The 24,427-nt window shown below is 51.7% G+C and overlaps 2 protein-coding genes across 2 annotated transcripts in view; both read left to right on the forward strand.

The window, feature by feature from the left end:
• MROH1 (maestro heat like repeat family member 1) overlaps positions 1-24,427 on the forward strand; it is an 86,617-nt gene that overhangs the window by 39,329 nt on the left and 22,861 nt on the right. Inside the window, 5 exon segments of the mRNA XM_059868566.1 lie at positions 1,917-2,116; positions 7,389-7,554; positions 13,840-14,009; positions 20,559-20,696; positions 24,226-24,340. Coding sequence (XP_059724549.1) covers positions 1,917-2,116; positions 7,389-7,554; positions 13,840-14,009; positions 20,559-20,696; positions 24,226-24,340 — 789 coding nt within the window.
• LOC132336512 (tetra-peptide repeat homeobox protein 1-like) lies at positions 17,491-19,824 on the forward strand. The gene has a single exon (XM_059864136.1). It carries the CDS (start codon positions 18,552-18,554, stop codon positions 19,443-19,445), a length of 894 nt encoding a protein of 297 aa, XP_059720119.1. The 5' UTR covers positions 17,491-18,551; the 3' UTR covers positions 19,446-19,824.

The raw sequence follows: 24,427 nt of genomic DNA on the forward strand, positions 1-24,427 counted from the left end.
CCCACCCCAATCCCATCCAGGATGATCCCAAGGATCCCACCCCAGATGATCCCAAGGATCCCATCCCAAGGATCCCACCCCTGATGATCCCAAGGATCCCACCCCAATCTCACCCCAGATGATCCCAAGGCTCCCACCCCCGATGATCCCAAGGATCCCACCCCGGATGATCCCAAGGATCCTACCCCAACCCAATCCAGGATCCCATCCCAATCCCACCCAAGCTGATCCCAAGGATCCCACCCTGGATGATCCCAAGGCTCCCACCCCAATCCCACCCCGGATGATCCCAAGGCTCCCACCCTGGATGATCCCAAGGCTCCCACCCCGGATGATCCCAAGGCTCCCACCCCAGATGATCCCAAGGCTCCCACCCTGGATGATCCCAAGGCTCCCACCCCAGATGATCCCAAGGCTCCCACCCTGGATGATCCCAAGGATCCCATCCCACTCCCACCCCGGATGATCCCAAGGCTCCCACCCAGGCTGATCCCAAGGCTCCCACCCCGGACGATCCCAAGGATCCCACCGCGGATGATCCCAAGGATCCCAACCCAGATGATCCCAAGGCTCCCACCCCCGATGATCCCAGGGATCCCACCCCAGATGATCCCAAGGATCCTACCCCAACCCAATCCAGGATCCCATCCCAATCCCACCCAAGCTGATCCCAAGGATCCCACCCTGGATGATCCCAAGGCTCCCACCCCAATCCCACCCCGGATGATCCCAAGGCTCCCACCCTGGATGATCCCAAGGCTCCCACCCCGGATGATCCCAAGGCTCCCACCCCAGATGATCCCAAGGCTCCCACCCTGGATGATCCCAAGGCTCCCACCCCAGATGATCCCAAGGCTCCCACCCTGGATGATCCCAAGGATCCCATCCCACTCCCACCCCGGATGATCCCAAGGCTCCCACCCAGGCTGATCCCAAGGCTCCCACCCCGGACGATCCCAAGGATCCCACCGCGGATGATCCCAAGGATCCCAACCCAGATGATCCCAAGGCTCCCACCCCCGATGATCCCAGGGATCCCACCCCAGATGATCCCAAGGATCCTACCCCAACCCAATCCAGGATCCCATCCCAATCCCACCCAAGCTGATCCCAAGGATCCCACCCTGGATGATCCCAAGGCTCCCACCCCAATCCCACCCCGGATGATCCCAAGGCTCCCACCCTGGATGATCCCAAGGCTCCCACCCCGGATGATCCCAAGGCTCCCACCCCAGATGATCCCAAGGCTCCCACCCTGGATGATCCCAAGGCTCCCACCCCAGATGATCCCAAGGCTCCCACCCTGGATGATCCCAAGGATCCCATCCCACTCCCACCCCGGATGATCCCAAGGCTCCCACCCAGGCTGATCCCAAGGCTCCCACCCCGGACGATCCCAAGGATCCCACCGCGGATGATCCCAAGGATCCCAACCCAGATGATCCCAAGGCTCCCACCCCCGATGATCCCAGGGATCCCACCCCAGATGATCCCAAGGCTCCCACCCCCGATGATCCCAGGGATCCCACCCCAACCCCATCCAGGATCCCACCCCAATCCCACCCCAGACGATCCCAAGGATCCCACCCCGTACGATCCCAAGGATCCCACCCCAATCCCACCCAGGCTGATCCCAAGGATCCCACCACGATGATCCCAAGGCTCCCACCCCGGATGATCCCAAGGTTCCCATCCCAGATGATCCCAAGGCTCCCACCCCGGATGATCCCAAGGTTCCCACCCGGACGATCCCAAGGCTCCCACACTGGATGATCCCAAGGTTCCCACCCCAGATGATCCCAAGGCTCCCACACGGACGATCCCAAGGATCCCACCACAGATGATCCCAAGGATCCCACCCCAATCCCACCCGGACGATCCCGAGGCTCCCAGCCCTCATTCCCGCTGTCCCGCAGGTTCCGGAGCTGCTGGCGGCGCTGCACGGGCGGCTGCAGGCGCTGCAGCCGCAGGAGGAGCTGCAGCAGCAGGCGCCGGAGCTGCAGGAGGCGGCGCAGCAGCTGCGGCGGGCGGCGCAGAGCGCGGTGCTGCTCCTGGCGCTGCAGCACCCGCAGGCCGTGGTGGGCGGCCTGCTGGGCAGCGCCCTGCCCTTCGACCGGTACGGCGCGCGGCTGCCTAAACCCGGCACTAAACCCGGTCCTAAACCTGGCCCTAAACCCGGTCCTAAATCCAGTCCTAAACCCGGCACCAAACCTGGTCCTAAACCCGGCACCAAACCCGGTCCTAAACCTGACCCTAAACCTGGCCCTAAACCCGGCACCAAATCCGGTCCTAAACCCGGCCCTAAACCCGGTCCTAAATCCAGTCCTAAACCCGGCCCTAAATCCAGTCCTAAACCCGGCACCAAACCCGGCCCTAAACCTGGCACCAAACCCGGCACTAAATCCAGTCCTAAACCCGGCACCAAACCCGGCACCAAACCCGGCACCAAACCCAGTCCTAAATCCAGTCCTAAACCCGGCCCTAAACCCGGCACTAAACCAGGCCCTAAACCCGGCACTAAATCCGGTCCTAAATCCAGTCCTAAACCTGGCACTAAATCCAGTCCTAAATCCAGTCCTAAATCCGGCCCTAAACCCAGTTCTAAACCCAGTTCTAAACCCGGCCCTAAACCCGGCCCTAAATCCAGTCCTAAACCCAGCCCTAAACCTGGCACTAAATCCAGTCCTAAATCCAGTCCTAAACCCGGCCCTAAATACAGTCCTAAATCCGGTCCTAAATCCAGTCCTAAACCCGGCTCTAAATCCGGCCATAAATCCAGTCCTAAACCCAGCCCTAAATCCAGCCCTAAACCCGGCCCTAAATCCGTCCATAAATCCAGACCTAAATCCGGCCCTAAACCTGGCACTAAACCCGGCCCTAAATCCGGCCCTAAACCCGGCACTAAACCCGGCACTAAACCCAGTCCTAAACCCAGCCCTAAATCCAGCCCTAAACCCGGCCCTAAATCCGTCCATAAATCCAGACCTAAACCCGGCCCAAACCCGGCACTAAATCCAGTTCTAAACCCGGCCCTAAACCCAGCCCGAAATCCGGCACTAAATCCAGACCTAAACCGGGCACCAAATCCAGTCCTAAACCCGGCTCTAAACCCGGCCCTAAACCCAGTCCTAAACCCGGCACTAAACCCGGCCCTAAATCTGGCCCTAAATCTGGTTCTAAACCCGGCCTTAAACCCAGCCCTAAATCCAGTCCTAAATCCAGACCTAAACCCGGCACCAAACCCGGCACCAAATCCAGTCCTAAACCCGGCTCTAAACCCGGCCCTACACCTGGCCCTAAACCCGGCCCTAAACCCAGCCCTAAACCCGGTCCTAAATCCAGTCCTAAATCTGGTGCTAAATCCAGCCCTAAACCTGGTCCTAAATCCGACCCTAAATCCAGACCTAAATCCGGCCCTAAACCCGGCCCTAAATCCAGTCCTAAACCCGGCCCTAAATCCAGTCCTAAACACGGCCCTAAACCCGGCACCAAACCCAGCCCTAAACCCGGCCCTATACGTGGCCCTAAATCCAGTCCTAAACCCTGCCCTAAACCCTGCCCTAAACCCGGCCCTAAATACAGTCCTAAATCCGGCCCTAAACCCTGCCCTAAACCCGGCCCTAAATACAGTCCTAAACCCAGCACTAAACCCGGCCCTGAACCCGGCCCTAAATCCAGTCCTAAACCCAGCACTAAACCCGGCCCTGAACCCGGCCCTAAATCCAGTCCTAAACCCGGCCCTAAACCACGCCCTAAACCTGGCCCTAAATCCAGTCCTAAACCCGGCCCTAAATCCAGTCCTAAACCCGGCCCTAAATCCAGTCCTAAACCCGGCCCTAAATCCAGTCCTAAACCCGGCCCTAAATCCAGTCCTAAACCCGGCCCTAAATCCAGTCCTAAACCCGGCCCTAAATCCAGTCCTAAACCCGGCCCTAAATCCAGTCCTAAACCCGGCCCTAAACCACGCCCTAAACCCTGCCCTAAATCCGGCCCTAAACCCGGCCCTAAATACAGTCCTAAACCCGGCCCTAAACCAGGCCCTAAACCCGGCCCTAAATCCAGTCCTAAACCCAGCACTAAACCCGGCCCTATACGTGGCCCTAAATCCGGTCCTAAACCCGGCCCTAAACCACGCCCTAAACCCGGCCCTAAATCCAGTCCTAAACCCGGCCCTAAATCCGGTCCTAAATCCGGCCCTAAATCCGGCCCTAAACCCGGCCCTAAATCCAGTCCTAAACCGGGCCCTAAATCCAGTCCTAAACCCGGCCCTAAACCCGGCCCTAAACCCAGTTCTAAACCCGGCCCTAAATCCAGTCCTAAATCTGGCCCTAAACCCAGCCCTAAATCCGGCCCCGAATCCTGCCCAAATCCCAGATATGGACCCGATCCTGAATCCAGCCCCAATTCCAGCCCAAATCCCAAATCCAGCCCCAAATCCCAAATCCAGCCCCAATCCCAAATCCAGCCCCAAATCCCAGATATGGACCCGATCCTAAATCCAGCCCCAATTCCAGCCCAAATCCCAAATCCAGCCCCAAATCCCAAATCCAGCCCCAATCCCAAATCCAGCCCCAAACCCAATTCCAGCCCAAATCCCAAATCCAGCCCCAAATCCCAAATCCAGCCCCAAATCCAGCCCCAATCCCAAATCCAGCCCCAAATCCCAAATCCAGACCCAATCCCAATTCCAGACCCGATCCTAAATCCAGACCCGAATCCAGCCCCTATCCCAAATCCAGCCCCAAATCCCAAATCCAGACCCGATCCTAAATCCAGCCCCAAATCCAGCCCCGATCCCAAATCCAGCCCCAAATCCCAAATCCAGCCCCAAATCCCAAATCCAGCCCTGATCCCGAATCCAGCCCCAAATCCCAAATCCAGCCCCAATCCCAAATCCAGCCCCAAATCCCAAATCCAGCCCCGATCCCAAATCCAGCCCCAAATCCCAAATCCAGCCCCAAATCCCAAATCCAGCCCCGATCCCAAATCCAGCCCCAAATCCCAAATCCATCTGCAATCCCAATTCCAGCCCCAATCCCAAATCCAGCCCCAAATCCCAAATCCAGCCCCAATCCCAAATCCAGCCCCAAATCCCAAATCCATCTGCAATCCCAAATCCATCTGCAATCCCAAATCCAGCCCCAAATCCCAAATCCAGCCCTGATCCCAAATCCGGCCCCAAATCCCAAATCCATCTGCAATCCCAATTCCAGACCCGGCCCTAAATCCGGCCCTTAACCCGGTCCTAAATCCAGTCCTAAATCTGGCCCTAAACCCGGCCCTAAATCCGGCCCCGAATCCTGCCCAAATCCCAGATATGGACTTGATCCCAAATCCAGCCCCAAATCCCAGATATGTACCCGATCCAAAATCCAGCCCCAAATCCCAGATACGGACCCGATCCCAAATCCAGCCCTGATCCCAAATCCATCTGCAATCCCAATTCCAGCCCCAATCCCAAATCCAGCCCCAAATCCAGCCCCAAATCCCAGTATGGACCCGATCCCAAATCCAGCCCCAATCCCAATTCCAGCCCCAAATCCCAATTCCAGCCCCACTCCCAATTCCAGCCCCAATCCCAAATCCAGCCCCAAATGCCAAATCCAGCCCCGATCCCAAATCCAGCCCCAAATCCAGCCCTGATCCCAAATCCAGCCCCAAATCCCAAATCCAGCCCCGATCCCAAATCCAGCCCCAATCCCAATTCCAGCCCTGATCCCAAATCCAGCCCCAAATCCCAAATCCAGCCCCAAATCCAGCCCCAAATCCAGCCATTTTTCCCCCAGAAATTCCCTATTTTCATCCCAGAAATCTCCATTTTCCCCCAGAAATCCCCCAAACCCCCCTTTTCCCCCACAAACCCCCATTTTTCCCCAGAAATCCCCCCCAAATTCCCATTTTTCACCCAGACACTCCCTTTTTTCTCCAGAAATTCCCATTTTTACCCATTTTTCCCCCAGAAATTCCCTATTTTCCCCCAGACACTCCCATTTTTTCCCCAGAAATTCCCATTTTAACCCATTTTTCCCCCAGAAATTCCCATTTTTACTCATTTTCCGCCCCACAAACCCCCATTTTCCACCCACAAACCCCCTTTTTCCCCCAGAAACCCCCCGAAATTCCCATTTTCCCCCCATAAATTCCCATTTTCCCCCAGAAATTCCCCATTTTCCCCCACAAACCCCCATTTTTCCCCATAAATTCCCATTTTCCCCCCCAATTTCCCCATTTTCCCCCCAATTTCCCCCCCAAATTCCCCTCCCCCCCCAATTCCCCATTTCCCCTCCCCAAACCCCCATTTTTCCCCCATTTTCCCCCATTTCCCCCCCAATTCCCCATTTCCCCCCCCACAAACCCCCATTTACCCCCCCAATTCCCCATTTTTCCCCCAAACCCCCATTTCCCCCCCATAAGCCCCTCCAAACCCCCATTTCCCCCATTTTTTCCCCCAAATTCCCATTTTTCCCACATTTCCCCTCCCATTTCCCCCCCAAATTCCCCATTTCCCCCCCATAAATCCCCATTCCCCCCCATTTCCCCCCCAAATTCCCCATTTCCCCCCCAACCCCCATTTCCCCCATTTTCCCCCCCCAAATCCCCATTTCCCCCCCAAATTCCCATTTTTCCCCCATTTCCCCCCATTCCCCCCATTTCCCCCCCCAAATTCCCCATTTCCCCCCCCAATTCCCCATTTTCCCCCCCAAACCCCCATTTCCCCCCATTTCCCCCCCAAACCCCCATTTCCCCCCATTTCCCCCCCCAAATTCCCCATTTCCCCCCATTTCCCCCCATAAATCCCCATTTCCCCCCCCCAAACCCCCATTTTCCCCCATTTCCCCCCATTTCCCCCCCCAATTCCCCATTTTCCCCCCAAACCCCCATTTCCCCCCCCAATTCCCCATTTCCCCCCCATTTCCCCCCCCATAATTCCCCAATTTCCCCCCCCAATTCCCCATTTCCCCCCAAATTCCCCATTTCCCCCCCCATAAATCCCCCATAAATCTCCCATAAATCCCCATTTCCCCCCTTTCCCCCCATTCCCCCCCATAATTCCCCATTTCCCCCCAACCCCCCAATTTCCCCCCCATTTTCCCCCCATTTCCCCCCCATTTTCCCCCATTTCCCCCCCCAAACCCCCATTTCCCCCCCCAATTCCCCATTTTTCCCCCCCCAAACCCCCATTTTCCCCCATTCCCCCCAAATCCCCCATTTCCCCCAATTTCCCCCCCCCCCCCCATTTCCCCCCCGAAATTCCCCATTTTTCCCCATAAACCCCCCATTTCCCCCCATAAATCCCCCATTTCCCCCCCATTTCCCCCCCATTTCCCCATTCCCCCCCATAAACCCCCCCATAAATCCCCCCCAAATTCCCGTTTTTCCTTGCCCAGCCCCACGCGAGCCATGTGGCGGGCGCTGGGCGGGGAGCGGGCGCTGACCTCGCGGGTGCTGGAGCAGCTCCTGGAGCGCCTGGGCCGCGAGATTCCCTTCAAGGAGAGCCGAGCCTCCCTGCTGGGCGGCGCCTCCCAGCGCCTGGCCACCGCCCCGCCCCTGGCCGTGAGTGTCCCCAAACACCCCCCAAATCCCCCCAAAAAATACCCCGGGAGGTCCGCGAAAATCGGCAAAGAATTGCCCCCAAAATTCCCGAGGAATTCCCCCAAAATTCCCAAGGAAATCCCCCCAAAATATTCTCAAAGAATTCCCCAAAAATTCCCATGGAAATCCCCAAAATATTCTCAAAGAATTCCCCAAAAATTCCCAAGGAAATCCCCAAAATATTCTCAAAGAATTCCCCAAAAATTCCCAAGGAATTCCCCCAAATATTCCCAAAGAATTCCCCAAAAATTCCCAAGGAAATCCCCAAAATATTCTCAAAGAATTCCCCAAAAATTCCCAAGGAAATCCCCCAAATATTCCCAAGAAATTCCCCCCAAAATTCCCGAGGAATTCCCCAAAAATTCCAAAAGAATTCACGAGGAATTACCAAAAAAATTCCCAAGGAATTCCCCAAAAAAATTCCCATAGGATTCCAAAAAAAATTCCCAAGGAATTCCCAAAAAAATTCCCAAGGAATTTCCTCAAATATTCCCAAGGAATTCCCCCAAAAATTCTCAAGGAATTCCCCAAAAAATTCCCAAGGAATTTCCTCAAATATTCCCAAGGAATTCCCCCAAAATTCCCAGGGAATTCCCAAAATAATTCCCAAGAAATTCCCCCCAAAATTCCCAAGGAATTCCCCAAAAAAATTCCCAAGGAATTCCCCCAAAAAATTGCCAAAGAATTGCCAAAAATATTCCCGAGGAATTCCCAAAAAATTCCCAAGGAATTCCCTCAAATATTCCCAAGGAATTCCCCCCAAAATATTCCCAAGGAATTCCCCAAAAATTCCCAAGGAAATCCCCAAAATATTCTCAAAGAATTCACAAAAAATTCCCAAGGAATTCCCCCCCAAAATTCCCAAGGAATTCCCCAAAAATTCCCAAAGAATTCCCCAAAAAATTCCCCAAAAATTCCCAAGAAATTCCCCCCAAAATTCCCAAGGAATTCCCCCCCCAAAAATCCCAAGAATTCCCAAAAAATTCCCAAAGAATTCACAAAAAATTCCAAAGAATTCCTCAAAAATCCCCAAAGAATTCCCCAAAAAATTCCCAAGGAATTTCCCCAAAAAAACCCCAAGGAATTTCCAAAAAAATTCCCAAGGAATTAAAAAAAAAAAAACACAAGAAATTCCCCCAAAAATTCCCAAGGAATTCTCCCAAAAATTCCCAAAGAATTCCCCCAAAAATTCCCAAAGAATTCCCCCAAATATTCCCAAGAAATTCCTCCCAAAATTCCCAAGGAATTCCCAAAAAGTTCCCAAACAATACAAAAAAAATTCCCAAGGAATTCCCAAAAAATTCCCAAGGAATTCCCCCAAAGAATTGCCCCAAAAATTCCCAAGGAATTCCCCAAAAATTCCCAAAGAATTAAAAAAAAAATTCCAAAGAATTCCTCAAAAATTCCCAAAGAATTCCCGAAAAAATTCCCAAGGAATTTCCCCAAAAAAAACCCCAAGGAATTTCCGAAAAAATTCCCAAAGAATTAAAAAAAAATTACCAAGAAATTCCCCCAAATATTCCCAAGGAATTCCCCCCAAAATTCCCAAGGAATTCCCAAAAAAATTCCCAAGGAATTCCCAAAAAAATTCCCAAAGAATTCACAAAAAATTCCCAAGGAATTCCACCCAAAAAATCCCAAAGAATTCCCCAAAAATTCCCAAAGAATTCCCTCAAATATTCCCAGGGAATTCCCCCAAAAATTCCCAAAGAATTCCCCAAAAAATTCCCAAAGAATTCACAAAAAATTCCCAAGGAATTCCCCCCAAAAATTCCCAAGGAATTCCCCCAAAGAATTGCCCCAAACATTCCCAAAGAATTCCCAAAAAAATTCCCAAGGAATTCCCCCAAAAAATTGCCAAAGAATTGCCGAAAATATTCCCAAGGAATTCCCAAAAAATTCCCAAGGAATTCCCTCAAATATTCCCAAGGAATTCCCCCAAAAATTCCCAAGGAATTCCCCAAAAATTCCCAAGTATTTCCCCCCAAAAATTCCCAAGGAATTAAAAAAAAATTCCAAAGAATTCCTCAAAAATTTCCAAAGAATTCCCCCAAAAATTCCCAAAGAATTCCCAAAAAATTCCCAAGGAATTCTCCAAAAATTCCCCCAAAAATTCCCAAAGAATTCCCCAAAAATTCCCAAAGAATTAAAAAAAAATTCCAAAGAATTAGTCAAAAATTCCCCCAAAAATTCCCCCAAAAATTCCCGAAAAAATTCCCAAGGAATTTCCCCAAAAAAACCCCAAGGAATTTCCAAAAAAATTCCCAAAGAATTCTCAAAAAATTCCCAAGTATTTCCCCCCAAAAATTCCCAAGGAATTCCCAAAAATTCCCAAAGAATTCCCCCAAAAATTCCCAAGAAATTCCCCCAAAAACTCCCAAGGAATTCCCCCCCAAAAATCCCAAAGAATTCCCAAAAAATTCCCAAATAATTTTAAAAAAAATTCCAAAGAATTCCCCAAAAATTCCCAAACAATTCCCAAAAAAATTCCCAAGGAATTTCCTCAAATATTCCCAAGGAATTCCCCCCAAAATTCCCAAGGAATTCTCAAAAAAATTCCCAAAGAATTCCCAAAGAATTCACAAAAAATTCCACCCAAAAAATCCCAAGGAATTCCCCAAAAATTCCCAAAGAATTCCCCAAAAAATTCCCAAAGAATTCACAAAAAATTCCCAAGGAATTCCCTCCAAATATTCCCAAGAAATTCCTCCCAAAATTCCCAAGAAATTCCCCCCAAAATTCCAAGGAATTCCCAAAAAAAATCCCAAGGAATTCCCCCCAAAAATTGCCAAAGAATTGCCAAAAATATTCCCAAGGAATTCCCAAAAAATTCTCAAGGAATTCCCTCAAATATTCCCAAGGAATTTCCCCAAATATTCCCAAGGAATTCCCCCCAAAATTCCCAAGGAATTCCCCCCCAAAAATCCCAAAGAATTCCCAAAAAATTCCCAAATAATTAAAAAAAAAATTAAAGAATTCCCCCAAAAATTCCCAAAGAATTCCCCCCAAAAAATCCCAAATAATTCCGAAAAAAAATTCCCAAGGAATTCCCCAAAATATTCTCAAAGAATTCACAAAAAATTCCCAAGAATTCCACCCAAAAAATCCCAAGGAATTCCCCAAAAATTCCCAAAGAATTCACAAAAAAATCCCAAAGAATTCACAAAAATTTCCTAAAGAATTACCCAGAAAATTCCCAAAAAATTCCCCAAAACCTTTACAAGGAATTCCCAAAAAAATTCCCAAAGAATTCCCCGAAAAAATTCCCCAAAATATTCCTAAGGAATTCCCAAAGAATTCCCCAAAAATTTAAAAAAAAAAAATTCACAAGAAAAAAAAAATCACCCCAAATCCATGGGAGAAAATCCCAAATCCATGAAATTCCAGCTGGAAAATCCCAAATTCATGGAAATTCCAGCTGGAAAATCCCAAATCCATGGGAATTCCAGCTGGAAAACCCCAAATCCATGGGAGAATACCCCAAATCCATGGGAATTCCAACAGAAGAAAACCCGAATCCATGGGAATTCCAGCAGGAAAAACCCCAAATCCATTGGAGAAAACCCCAAATCCATGGGAATTCCTGCAGTGAAACCCCAAATCCATGGGAATTCCAACAGGAAAATCCCCAAATTCGTGGGAGAAAACCCCAAATCCATGGGGAAAAAACCCAAATCCACGGGAATTCCAGCAGCAGAAGCCCCGAAATCATGGGAGAAAACCCCAAATCCATGGGAATTTCCTCAGGAAAACCCCCAGAGCCATTGGAGGAAACGCCAAATCCATGGGAATTCCATCCCAAAAAACCCCAAATCCACGGGAATTCCAACAGAAAACCCCCAAATCTGTGGGACAAACCCCCAAATCCATGGGAGAACACCCCAAATCCATGGGAATTCCAACAGGATAAACCCCAAATCCATGGGAATTCCAGCTGGAAAAACCAAGATCCATGGGAGAAAACCCCAAATCCGTGGGAATTTCAGCAGGAAAATCCAAAATCCATGGGAATTCCATCAGGAAAACCCCGAAATCCGTGGGAGAAACCCCCAAATCCATGGGAGAACACCCCAAATCCACGGGAATTCCAGCGGGAAAACCCCCAAATCCGTGGGAGAAACCCCCAAATCCATGGGAGAACACCCCAAATCCGCGGGAATTCCAGCAGGAAAAACCCCAAATCTGTGGGAGACACCCCCAAATCCGTGGGAGAACACCCCAAAACCACGGGAATTCCAGCAGGAAAAACCCCAAATCCATGGGAATTCCAACGGGGAAAACTCCAAATCCGTGGAGAAACCCCCAAATCCATGGGAGAACACCCCAAATCCACGGGAATTCCATCAGGAAAAACCCCCAAATCTGTGGGAGAAACCCCCAAATCCACGGGAGAACACCCCAAATCCATGGGAATTCCATCAGGAAAAACCCCAAATCCATGGGAGAACACCCCAAAACCACGGAATTCCAGCTGGAAAAACCCAAATCCATGGGAGAAAACCCCAAATCCATGGGAGAAAACCCCAATTCCATGGGAGATAACCCCAAATACGCGGGAATTCCAGCAAGAAAAACCCCCAAATCTGTGGGAGAAACCCCCAAATCCATGGGAGAACACCCCAAATCCGCGGGAATTCCAGCAGGAAAACCCAAATCCGTGGGAGACACCCCCAAATCCATGGGAGATAACCCCAAATCCGCGGGAATTCCAGCAGAAGAAGCCCCAAATCCGTGGAAGAACACCCCAAATCCACGGGAATTCCATCAGGAAAACCCCAAATCTGTGGGAAACCCCCCAAATCCATGGGAGATAACCCCAAATCCATGGGAATTCCAGCAGGAAAGCCCCAAATCCGTGGGAGAACCCCCCAAATCCACGGGAATTCCAGCGGGAAAACCCCCAAATCCGTGGGAGAAACCCCCAAATCCGTGGGAGAACACCCCAAATCCATGGGAATTCCAGCAGGATAAACCCCAAATCCATGGGAATTCCAGCAGGAAAACCCCCAAATCAGTGGGAGACACCCCCAAATCCATGGGAGAACACCCCAAATCCACGGGAATTCCATCAGGAAAACCCCCAAATCTGTGGGAGAAACCCCCAAATCCATGGGAGATAACCCCAAATCCACGGGAATTCCATCAGGAAAACCCCAAATCCGTGGGAGAAACCCCCAAATCCATGGGAGAACACCCCAAATCCATGGGAATTCCAGCAGGAAAACCCCCAAATCTGTGGGAAAAACCCCCAAATCCATGGGAGAACACCCCAAATCCACGGGAATTCCAGCTGGAAAATCCCCAAATCTGTGGGAGAAACCCCCAAATCCATGGGAGATAACCCCTAAATCCATGGGAGATAACCCCAAATCCATGGGAATTCCAGCAGGAAAAACCCCAAATCTGTGGGAGAAACCCCCAAATCCATGGGAGAACACCCCAAATCCGTGGGAATTCCAGCAGGAAAACCCGCAAATCAGTGGGAGAAACCCCTTAAATCCGTGGGAGAACACCCCAAATCCACGGGAATTCCATCAGGAAAAACCCCCAAATCCATGGGAGATAACCCCTAAATCCATGGGAATTCCAGCAGGAAAAACCCCAAATCCATGGGAGAACACCCCAAATCCCCGGGAATTCCAGCAGGAAAACCCCCAAATCAGTGGGAGAAAACCCCAAATCCATGGGAGAACACCCCAAATCCCCGGGAATTCCAGCAGGAAAACCCCCAAATCCGTGGGAGAAACCCCCAAATCCCTGGGAGATAACCCCAAATCCATAGGAATTCCAGCAGGAAAACCCCCAAATCTGTGGGAGAAACCCCCAAAATCCATGGGAGATATCCCGAAATCCGTGGGAATTCCAGCAGGAAAACCCCCAAATCCATGGGAGATACCCCCAAATCCATGGGAGATAACCCCAAATCCCTGGGAATTCCAGCAGGAAAACCCCAAATCCGTGGGAGAAACCCCCAAATCCGTGGGAATCGCAGCAATAAACCCCCCAAATCCACGGGAATTCCAACAGAAAAGCCCCAAATCCATGGGAGAACACCCCTAAATCCATGGGAGAACACCCCAAATCCACGGGAATTCCAGCTGGAAAATCCCATATCCATGGCAATTCCAGCAGGAAAACGCCAAACCCGCGGTCTCTCCGCCCGGGCTTACCCTGGGGCCGGGGGCAAGGGCAGGAATTCCGTTTTTCCTGGCGGTTTCCCGGGGGATTCCCGTTTTTCCCTGGCAGGCCACGCTCGCCCTGGATGAGCTCATGTCTGTGCCGGAGGCGGCGGCCGCGGTCCTGGAGCGATTCCCGGCGCTGTTCGCGGCGCTGCTGCTGCGCCTCGGCTGCGCCCTGGGCCTGCGGCTGCCCCGGGCCCTGCAGGGACGGGAGAGCGCCGGCCTGCAGCCCTGCAGGTGGGGAATAGGGGGAAAAATTGGAATTTTGTGGGGAAAAGTGAGGAAAAGTGGGAATTCCCCTGGCCGTGCGGCTGCCCCGGGCCCTGCAGGGACGGGAGAGCGCCGGCCTGCAGCCCTGCAGGTGGGGAATGGGGGAAAAAATTGGAATTTTGTGGGGAGAAGGGAGGAAAAGTGGGGATTTTGTGGGGAAAATTGAGGAAAAGTGGGGATTCTCTGGGGGTGCTGCTGCCCAGAACCCTGCAGGGCCGGGACAGGGCCGGCCTGCAGACCTGCAGGTGGGGAAAAGGGGAAAAAAATTGGAGTTTTGTGGGGAAAAGTGAGGAAAAGTGGGTATTCTGTGGGGAAAAGTGAGGAAAAGTGGGGATTTTGTGGGGAAAAGTAGGAACTCTGTGAGGAAAAGGGGGGAAAAGTGGGGATTCCCTGGGGGTGCTGCTGCCCAGAACCCTGCAGGGCCGGGACAGGGCCGGCCTGCAGCCCTGCAGGTGGGGAAAAGGGGGAAAAAAATTGGAGTTTTGTGGGGAGAAGTGAGGAAAAGTGGGGATTCTGTGGGGAAAAGAGGGGAAAAGTGGGGATTTTTTGGGAGAAAGAGGGGAAAAGTGGGATTCCCTGAGGCTGCAATTGCCCAGAGCCCTGCAGGGCCGGGACAGGGCCAGGGTGCAGCCCTGCAGGTGGAGAAAGGGAAAAAAGTGGGAAAAAATGGGGAAAAGTGGGGATTTTGTGGGGAAAAGTGGGGAAAAGTGGGGATTTTGTGGGGAAAAGTGAAGAAAATGGGGATTTTGTGGGGAAAAGTGGGGATTTTGTGGGGAAAAGGGGGGAAAAGTGGGGATTCCCTGGGGCTGCGGCTGCCCAGAACCCTGCAGGGCCAGGACAGGGCCGGCCTGCAGCCCTGCAGGTGGGGAATAGGGGGAAAAAATTGGAATTTTGTGGGGAAAAGTGAGGAAAAGTGGGGATTTTGTGGGGAAAAGTGAGGAAAAGTGGGGATTTTGTGGGGAAAACGGTGGAAAAGTGGGGATTCCCTGGGGGTGCTGCTGCCGAGAGCCCTGCAGGGCCGGGACAGGGCCGGCCTGCAGCCCTGCAGGTGGGGAATGGGGGAATTCTGTGGGGAAAAGTGGAAGTTTTGTGCGGGAAAGTGGTGATTTTGTGGGGAAAAGTGGGAATTCCCTGGGAAAAATGGGAGATTCTGTGGGGAAAAGTGAGGAGAAAGTGGGGAAAAGTGGGGATTTTATGAGGGTGTGGCTGCCCAGAGCCCTGCAGGGCGGGGATAGAGCCGGCCTGCAGTCCGGCAGGTGGGGAAAACTGGGGGAATTCCATGGGAAAAGTGGGAATTTTGTTGGGAAAAGTGAGGAAAATATGGAAATTTAGTGAGGAATAGAGGGGATTTTGTGGGGAAAAGTGAGGAAAAGTGGGGATTTTGTGGGGGAAAGAGGGGAAAACAGGGGATTCCCTGAGGCTGCAGTTTCCCAGAGCCCTGCAAGGCCGGGGCAGGGCCAGGGTGCTGCCCTGCAGGTGGGGAAAGGGAAAAAAGTGGGAAAAAATGGGAAAAAGTGGGAATTCTGTGGGGAAAAGTGACGAAAATAGGGATTTTGTGGGAAAAAGAGGGGAAAAGTGGGGATTCACAGAGGCTGCGCCTGCCCAGAGCCCTGCAAGGCTGGGACAGCACTGGCCTGCAGCCCGGCAGGTGGGGAAAAGTGGGAAAATTTTGGAATTTTGTGGGGAAAAGTGAGGAAAAGTGGGGATTCTGTGGGGAAAAGTGAGGAAAAGTGGGGATTTTGTTGGGGAAAGAGGGGAAAACAGGGGATTCCCTGAGGCTGCAGTTGCCCAGAGCCCTGCAAGGCCGGGACAGGGCCAGGGTGCAGCCCTGCAGGTGGAGAAAGGGAGAAAAGTGGAAAAAAATGGGGAAAAGTGAGGAAAAGTGGGAATTTTGTGGGGAAAAGTGAAGAAAATGGGGATTTTGTGGGGAAAATTGGTTATTTTGTGGGGGAAAGGGGGGAAAAGTGGGGATTCCTTGGGGGTGCTGCAGCCCAGAGCCCTGCAGGGCCAGGACAGCACAGGCCGGCAGCCCTGCAGGGGGGGAATGGGGGAAAAAAATTGGAGATTTGTGGGGAAAAGTGAGGAAAAGTGGGGATTCTGTAGGGGAAAGTGAGGAAAAGTGGGGATTTTGTGGGGAAAAGTGAGGAAAAGTGGGGATTCTGTAGGGGAAATTGAGGAAAAGTGGGATTTTGTGGGGAAAAGTGAGGAAAATAGGGATTTTGTGGGAAAAAGAGGGGAAAAGTGGGGATTCCCTGGGGGTGCTGCTGCCCAGAGCCCTGCAAGGCCGGGACAGCACCGGCCTGCAGCCCTGCAGGTGGGGAAAAGTGGGAAAAATTTGGAATTTTGTGGGGAAAAGTGAGGAAAAGTGGGGATTCTGTGGGGAGAAGTGAGGAAAAGTGGGGATTTTGTGGGGAAAAGTGGGGATTTTATGGGGAAAAGTGGGAACTACATGGGGAAAGGATGAGAATTCTGTGGGGAAAATGGGAGAATTCTGTGGGGAAAGGTAGGATTTTTGTGGGGAGAAGTGAGGAAAATATGAAAATTTTGTGGGGAAATGTGGGGAAATATGGAAATTTTGTGGGGAAAAGTGGGGATTTTGTGGGGGAAACGGGGAATTCCCTGGGAAAAAGTGGAGAAAAGGGGGAAAAGTGGGGATTCCAAAGAGAAAATGGGGGGGGGAAGTGGGAATTCCATGGGGAAAAGTGGAAATTCCCTGTGGAAAAGTGGGGATTTTGTGGGGAAAAGTGGGGATTTTGTTGGGAAAACTGGGAATTCCATGGGGAAAAGTGGGAATTCCATGGGGAAAAATGGGAATTTTGTGGGGGATTTTGTGGGGGAAAGTGGGAATTCCATGGGGAAAAGATGGGAATTCCATGGGGAAGTTCCTTGGGAAAAGGTGGAAACGGGGTGGGGTGATGGGATTAGTGGGATGGATGGGATCAGTGGGATGGATCAATGGGATTCATGGGATGGATCAATGGGATTTTTGGGATGAATGGGATCAGTGGGATGGATGGGATTTTTGGGATGGATCAATGGGATTTGTGGGATGGATGGGATCAGTGGGATGGATGGGATTTGTGGGATGGATCAATGGGATTTGTGGGATGGATGGGATTTATGGGATGGATCAGTGGGATTTTTGGGATGGCTGGGATTTGTGGGATTTTTGGGATGGGATGGAATTTATGAGATTTATACAATTTATGGGATAATGGGATGGGATTTTGGGGATGGGAATGGGATCGATGGGGTTTATGGAATGGGATGGGATAATGGGATTTATGGGATTAATGGGATAATGGGGATGGGGGGGATGGGGTTGGGAATGGGAATGGGATGGAAATAGGATGGGATTTATGGAATTTATGGGATGGGACTTGTGGGATAAGAGGGTGGGTGGGGTGGGGTGGGACCAGGGAATCCATGGGATAGGATGGGAGCCAAGGGTTGGGATCCAAGGCTGGGATTGGGAATTTGGGAAGCAGGAGTGGGACGGAGCTTCCGGAGCAGGGTTGGGATCTTGGAGCAGATTCCCAAAAAAATGAGGAATGAGGAGATGAATTCCAGGGAAACCGAGGCTGCCCCATCCCTGGAATTATCCCATCCCGGGATAGCGAGAAGTGTCTGGGCTGATCCCAATACTCCCAGCCTGGAATTCTCCCAGAATTCCCATGGGAATGGGATCATCCTTAAATCCCACCCATTCCCACATTCCAGGATTTCCCGAGCCCGGCAGATCCCAAGCTTTCCTTAATTAGTCCTTAATTAACTCCAGGAAAAGCTCTGGAGGCTCCAAGGTGCTCCAGGATTTTTTTTTTTTTCCCGGGAATTTTGCCCTTCCCGTTCCTTGTCCCGCTTTTCCCTTGGCACCTACACAGGGGAAGCTCCACCGGGATCCTTCCAGCTCCTCTGGGGGATTTTTTTGGGAAAACTCACGGATTTTCCATCGGGAATCCACCTTTGGGGCCTCTCCTTGGGTTTTCCCCATGGGATCCCGGATCCTTTGGAATCACGGAATGGCCGAGGTTGGAAAACCTCTGGGATGGTCCCATCCCGTCCAGCCGTGAATCCAAGGATGCTCCAGCTCCCAGGGAATGTTTTCCAGGGCAATTCCCCTGCTTGGGATCCGTTTTCCATCGTTATTCCCAAATTTCCAGCATTCCAGAGGCTGCCCTGGAATCCTTGGGGCTCTCCCACCCCCCACATTCCGGGGGAAGGGGACAAATCCCGATGGGGAAATCTGGGACGGCAGCTCCGAAGGGCGATCCCGAATCCCGGATTCCCTTCGTGGGTGGGATCCCCGTTCCGACAGCCGGGATTTATCCCTGGCTCCCCTTCCCGGTGTTTTGACGGGATAACGGATCTGTTCCAGATGTTGCTCGGCGGCAAAACAGTCCCAGCCCTATAAATCGTTCAGCCCATGGAAAAAAAAAATTCCTCCAAGTAGCTCCGGAGTTTTTCCCTTCCCATTTTTTTTGTCTTGGATCCCGTTCCCCGTGCGCGGGGATGGCTCCAACTCCGGCATTCCCGGCGTCCCCCCGGGCACGGAATTCCCTTGGGATATCCTGGATGGAGCCAGAGCCAAACCTGAATCCAGTCCCAAACCCAGTCCTGAATCCAGTCCCAGATCCAATCCCAAACCCAATCCCAGATCCCATCCCAGATCCAATCCCAGATCCAAACCCAGTCCCAGATCCAATCCCAAATCCAATACCAGATCCAATCCCAAATCCAATCCCAAATCCAATCCCAAATCCAGTCCCAAACCCAGTCCTGAATCCAGTCCCAGATCCAAACCCAAACCCAGTCCCAGATCCAATCCCAGATCCAATCCCAATCCCAGTCCCAGATCCAATTCCAGATCCAATCCCAATCCCAAATCCAATCCCAAACCCAGTCCTGAATCCAGTCCCAGATCCAATCCCAAACCCAATCCCAGATCCAATTGCAGATCCAAACCTAATTCCAGATCCAAACCTAATCCCAGATCCAATCCCAAACCCAATCCCAAATCCAATCCCAAACCCAATCCCAAATCCAATCCCAAACCCAGTCCTGAATCCAATACCAGCTCCAATCCCAAACCCAATTCCAGATCCAATCCTAAACCCAATCCCAGATCCATTCCCAAATCCAATTCCAGATCCAAACCCAATCCCAAATCCAATCCCAAACCCAGTCCTGAATTCAATCCCAGATCCAATCCCAAACCCAGTCCTGAATCCAATCCCAGATTCAATCCCAAACCCAATCCCAAATCCAGTGCCAAACCCAGTCCTGAATCCAATCCTAGATCCAATCCCAAACTCAGTCCTGAATCCACTCCTAAATTCAGTCAGAATCCAATGCCCGATCCAATTCCAGATCCAGTCTCAAACCCAATCCCAAATCCAACCCTGAATCCAACCCTGAATCCAATCCCAAACCTAATCCTGAATCCAGTCCTAAACTCAAAATCCAGCCCCAGATCCCATCCCAAACCCAGTCCCAGATTCAGTCCTAAATCCAATCCCAGATCCCATCCCAAATCCAGCCCCAGATCCCATCCCAAATCCAGCCCCAGATCCCATCCCAAATCCAGTCCCAGATCCCATCCCAAATCCAGTCCCAGATTCAATCCTGAATCTAATCCCAAATCCAGCCCCAGATCCCATCACGATCCCAACCCCAAGTCCAGTCCCAATCCCAAATCCAGCCCCAGATCCCAATCCCAATTCCAAATCCAGTCCCAATCGCAATCCCAATCCCAAATCCAATCTGAATCCAATCCCAGATCCAATTCCAGACCCAATCCCAATCCCAAAGTGAATCTGAATCCAATTCCAGATCCAATTCCAGACCCAATCTTGAACCCAATCCCAGATCCAGCCCCAATCCCGATCCCAATCCCAAATCCAATCTGAATCCAATCCCAGATCCAATTCCAGACCTAATCTTGAACCCAACCCCAGATCCAGCCCCAATCCCGATCCCAATCCCAAATCCAGTCCCAATCGCAATCCCAATTCCAGACCCAATCTTGAACCCAACCCCAGATCCCGCCCCGATCCCGATCCCAATCCCAAATCCAGCCCCAATCCCGATCCCAATCCCAAATCCAGTCCCAAACCCAATCACAAAGTGAATCTGAACCCAATCCCAGATCCAGCCCTGATCCCGATCCCAATCCCAACCCCAGCCCCAATCCCAATCCCAATCTCAATCCGAAATCCAGTCCCAATCACAATCCCAATCCCAAAGTGAATCTGAATCCAGTCCCAGATCCAATTCCAGACCCAATCTTGAACCCAACCCCAGATCCCGCCCCAATCCCGATCCCAATCCCAAATCCAATCTGAATCCAGTCCCAGATCCAATTCCAGACCCAATCTTGAACCCAACCCCAGATCCCGCCCCGATCCCGGTCCCAATCCCGATCCCAATCCCAAATCCAGTCCCAGATCGAATTCCAGACCCAATCTTGAACCCAACCGCCGATCCAGCCCCAATCCCGATCCCGATCCCATTTTCCAGCGGCGCCGTGCGGACGCTGAAGGCGATGCTGGCGCGGGCCGGGAACGACGACGTCGTCCAGGACGTGGCAAGCGCCGGGGACTGGGAACTGATGGAAATTCCCGAGCGGCACCACGACGGAATCGCCCTCCTGGCCAGGTGGGGAACTCTGGGGCAGCTTCCCAGGGAATTCCGGGGATTTGGGGTAACGTGGGAGCATTTTGCACCTGGGAATGCGGAGGGGTGGAGGCAGCTGGAGCTGGAAGTTGGTCCCGCTGAGGAATTCCCAGTGTCACCCATCCCAGTATGAATTCCCAGTGTCACCCATCCCAAAATGGGATTCCCAGTGTCACTCATCCCAGTATGGAATTCCAGGTATCTCCAATCCCAGTATGGAATTCCCAGTGTCATTGATCCTAGTATGGAATTCCCGGTGTCTCCAATCCCAGTATGGAATTCCCAGTGTCACCCATCCCAGTATGGAATTTCCAGTGTCTCCAATCCCACTATGGAATTCCCGGTGTCACCCATCCCAGTATGGAATCCCCAGTGTCACTCATCCCTAAATTGGATTCCCAGTGTCTCCAATCCCAGTGCAGAATTCCCAGTGTCACCCATCCCAAAATGGGATTCCAGGTATCTCCAGTCACAGTATGGAATTCCCAGTGTCGCCAACCCCAGTATAGAATTCCCAGTGTCACCCATCCCAGTATAGAATTCCCAGTGTCACCAATCCCAGTATGGAATTCCCAGTGTCACCAATCCCAGTATGGAATTCCCAGTGTCTCCAATCCCAGTATAGAATTCCCAGTGTCATCCATCCCAGTATAGAATTCCCAGTGTCACCGATCCCTTTATGGAATTCCCACTGTCGTTGATCCCAGTATGGGTTTCCGGGTATCTCCAATCCCAGTATGGAATTCCAGTGTCACCCATCCCAGTATGGAATTCCCAGTGTCACCCATCCCAGTATGGAATTCCCAGTGTCACCAATCTCAGTATAGAATTCCCAGTGTCACCAATCCCAGTATGGAATTCCAGGTATCTCCAATCCCAGTATAGAATTCCCAGTGTCACCAATCCCAGTATGGGATTCCAGGTATCTCCAATCCCAGTATAGAATTCCCAGTGTCACCCATCCCAGTATGGAATTCCCAGTGTCACCAATCCCAGTATGGAATTCCCAGTGTCACCCATCCCAGGATGGAATTCCCAGTGTCATCCATTCCAAAATGGGATTCCTGGTGTCCTTGATCCCAAAATGGAATTCCCAGTGTCGTTGATCCCAGTATGGAATTCCAGATATCTCCAATCCCAGTATGGAATTCCCAGTGTCTCCAATCCCAGTATGGAATTCCCAGTGTCACCAATCCCAGTATGGAATTCCCAGTGTCACCAATCCCAGTATGGAATTCCCAGTGTCATCCATCCCAGTATAGAATTCCCAGTGTCACCGATCCCTTTATGGAATTCCCTTTGTCGTTGATCCCAGTATGGGTTTCCGGGTATCTCCAATCCCAGTATGGAATTCCAGTGTCACCCATCCCAGTATGGAATTCCCAGTGTCACCAATCTCAGTATAGAATTCCCAGTGTCACCAATCCCAGTATGGGATTCCAGGTATCTCCAATCCCAGTATGGAATTCCCAGTGTCACCAATCCCAGTATGGAATTCCCAGTGTCACCCATCCCAGGATGGAATTCCCAGTGTCACCCATTCCAAAATGGGATTCCTGGTGTCCTTGATCCCAAAATGGAATTCCCAGTGTCGTTGATCCCAGTATGGAATTCCAGATATCTCCAATCCCAGTATGGAATTCCCAGTGTCTCCAATCCCAGTATGGAATTCCCAGTGTCTCCAATCCCAGTATGGAATTCCCAGTGTCACCCATCCCAGGATGGAATTCCCAGTGTCATCCATTCCAAAATGGGATTCCTGGTGTCCTTGATCCCAAAATGGAATTCCCAGTGTCGTTGATCCCAGTATGGAATTCCCAGTGTCTCCAATCCCAGTATGGAATTCCCAGTGTCACCCATCCCAGTATAGAATTCCCAGTGTCGCCAACCCCAGTATAGAATTCCCAGTGTCACCAATCCCAGTATGGAATTCCCAGTGTCACCAATCTCAGTATAGAATTCCCAGTGTCACCAATCTCAGTATAGAATTCCCAGTGTCACCAATCCCAGTATGGAATTCTGGGTGTCTCCAATCCCAGTATGGAATTCCCAGTGTCACCAATCCCAGTATGGGATTCCGGGTATCTCCAATCCCAGTATGGAATTCTCAGTGTCTCCAATCCCAGTATGGAATTCCAGTGTCCCTGATCCCAGTGCAGAATTCCCAGTGTCACCAATCCCAGTATGGAATTCCCAGTGTCACCAATCCCTTTATGGAATTCCCAGTGTCGTTGATCCCAGTATGGGATTCTGGGTGTCTTCAATCCCAGTATGGAATTCCCAGTGTCAGCCATCACAAAATTGGATTCCCAGTGTCATTGATCCCAGTATGGAATTCCCAGTGTCACCCATCCCAGTATGGAATTCTCAGTGTCTCCAATCCCAGTATGGAATTCCCAGTGTCTCCAACCCCACTATGGAATTCTCAGTGTCACCCATCCCAGTATGGAATTCCAGTGTCATTGATCCCAGTATGGAATTCCCAATGTCTCCAATCCCCTGTGGAATTCCAGTGTCATTGATCCCTCTGCAGAATTCCTAGAGCCTCCAATCCCAGTATGGAATTCCCAATGTCCCCAATCCCCTGTGGAATTCCCAGTGTCTCCGATCCCACTATGGAATTCCCAGTGTCTCCAATCCCAGTATGGAATTCCAGTGTCCCTGATCCCAGTGCAGAATTCCCCGTGTCCCCAATCCCAGTATGGAATTCCCGGTGTCCCCAATCCCCTGTGGAATTCCCGGTGTCTCCGATCCCACTATGGAATTCCCAGTGTCTCCAATCCCAGTATGGAATTCCCGGTGTCTCCGATCCCACTATGGAATTCCCAGTGTCTCCAATCCCTTGTGGAATTCCAGTGTCCCTGATCCCAGTGCAGAATTCCTAGAGCCTCCAATCCCAGTATGGAATTCCCAATGTCCCCAGTCCCCTGTGGAATTCCCGGTGTCTCCGATCCCACTATGGAAATCCCAGTGTCTCCAATCCCAGTATGGAATTCCAGTGTCCCTGATCCCAGTGCAGAATTCCCCATGTCCCCAATCCCAGTATGGAATTCCCGGTGTCCCCAATCCCCTGTGGAATTCCCGGTGTCTCCGATCCCACAATTTCCCACCCTTCCCCCGTTTCCCGTCGTTCCCATGGCCGGGCTCATTCCCTTCCCCGTTCCCTCCCCACTTCCCTGGAATCCCAAACTTCCCCATGGAAAATTCCTCCCTTTTCCTGCTGCTTCCCTGGAATTCCTGGCGTATCCCGGTGACCCCCATCCCACCATTCCAGGGGGTGGCAGGACCCCATCCCAAAACATCCGGGAACATCCCCCGGGTTGGGATTGGGATCATCCAACTTTTGGGGAGCTCATCCCAAAGAAAACCCGGATGGGGTGTCCGGGATGCTCCAGATCCTTCCCTGTGGGTCCATCCCGGTTTTCCATGCTGGGTGTGGTCCTTCCCGTGGCCAGGGGCTCCCGGGATTCCCGGGATTCCCGGGATTCCTGGGAGTGCTGTTCCCACCCAGGGCCATGGCTCGGCTCTGCGGGCCCCGGCTGCCACCGATCGTCCGGAGCCTGATCCCGGTGCTGGGAAGCGCCTTGGAGTGCCAGAGGGTGACCAGCAGCGCCTTCCTGGCCGAGGTGAGCGGGAAATTGGGAATGGCGGGCTGGGCCGCCCTCCAGGGGGGCACGGATCCGTCCTTCCATCCATGGATCTGCCCTTCCATC

Source organism: Haemorhous mexicanus, chromosome 1, assembly GCF_027477595.1.
Source record: "Haemorhous mexicanus isolate bHaeMex1 chromosome 1, bHaeMex1.pri, whole genome shotgun sequence".
NCBI classification, from domain to species: domain Eukaryota; kingdom Metazoa; phylum Chordata; class Aves; order Passeriformes; family Fringillidae; genus Haemorhous; species Haemorhous mexicanus.

Bases quoted from the DNA above. Each gene is read 5' to 3' on its own strand.
- LOC132336512 (XM_059864136.1), top strand. From the start codon at position 18,552: ATGGCTCCAACTCCGGCATTCCCGGCGTCCCCCCGGGCACGGAATTCC.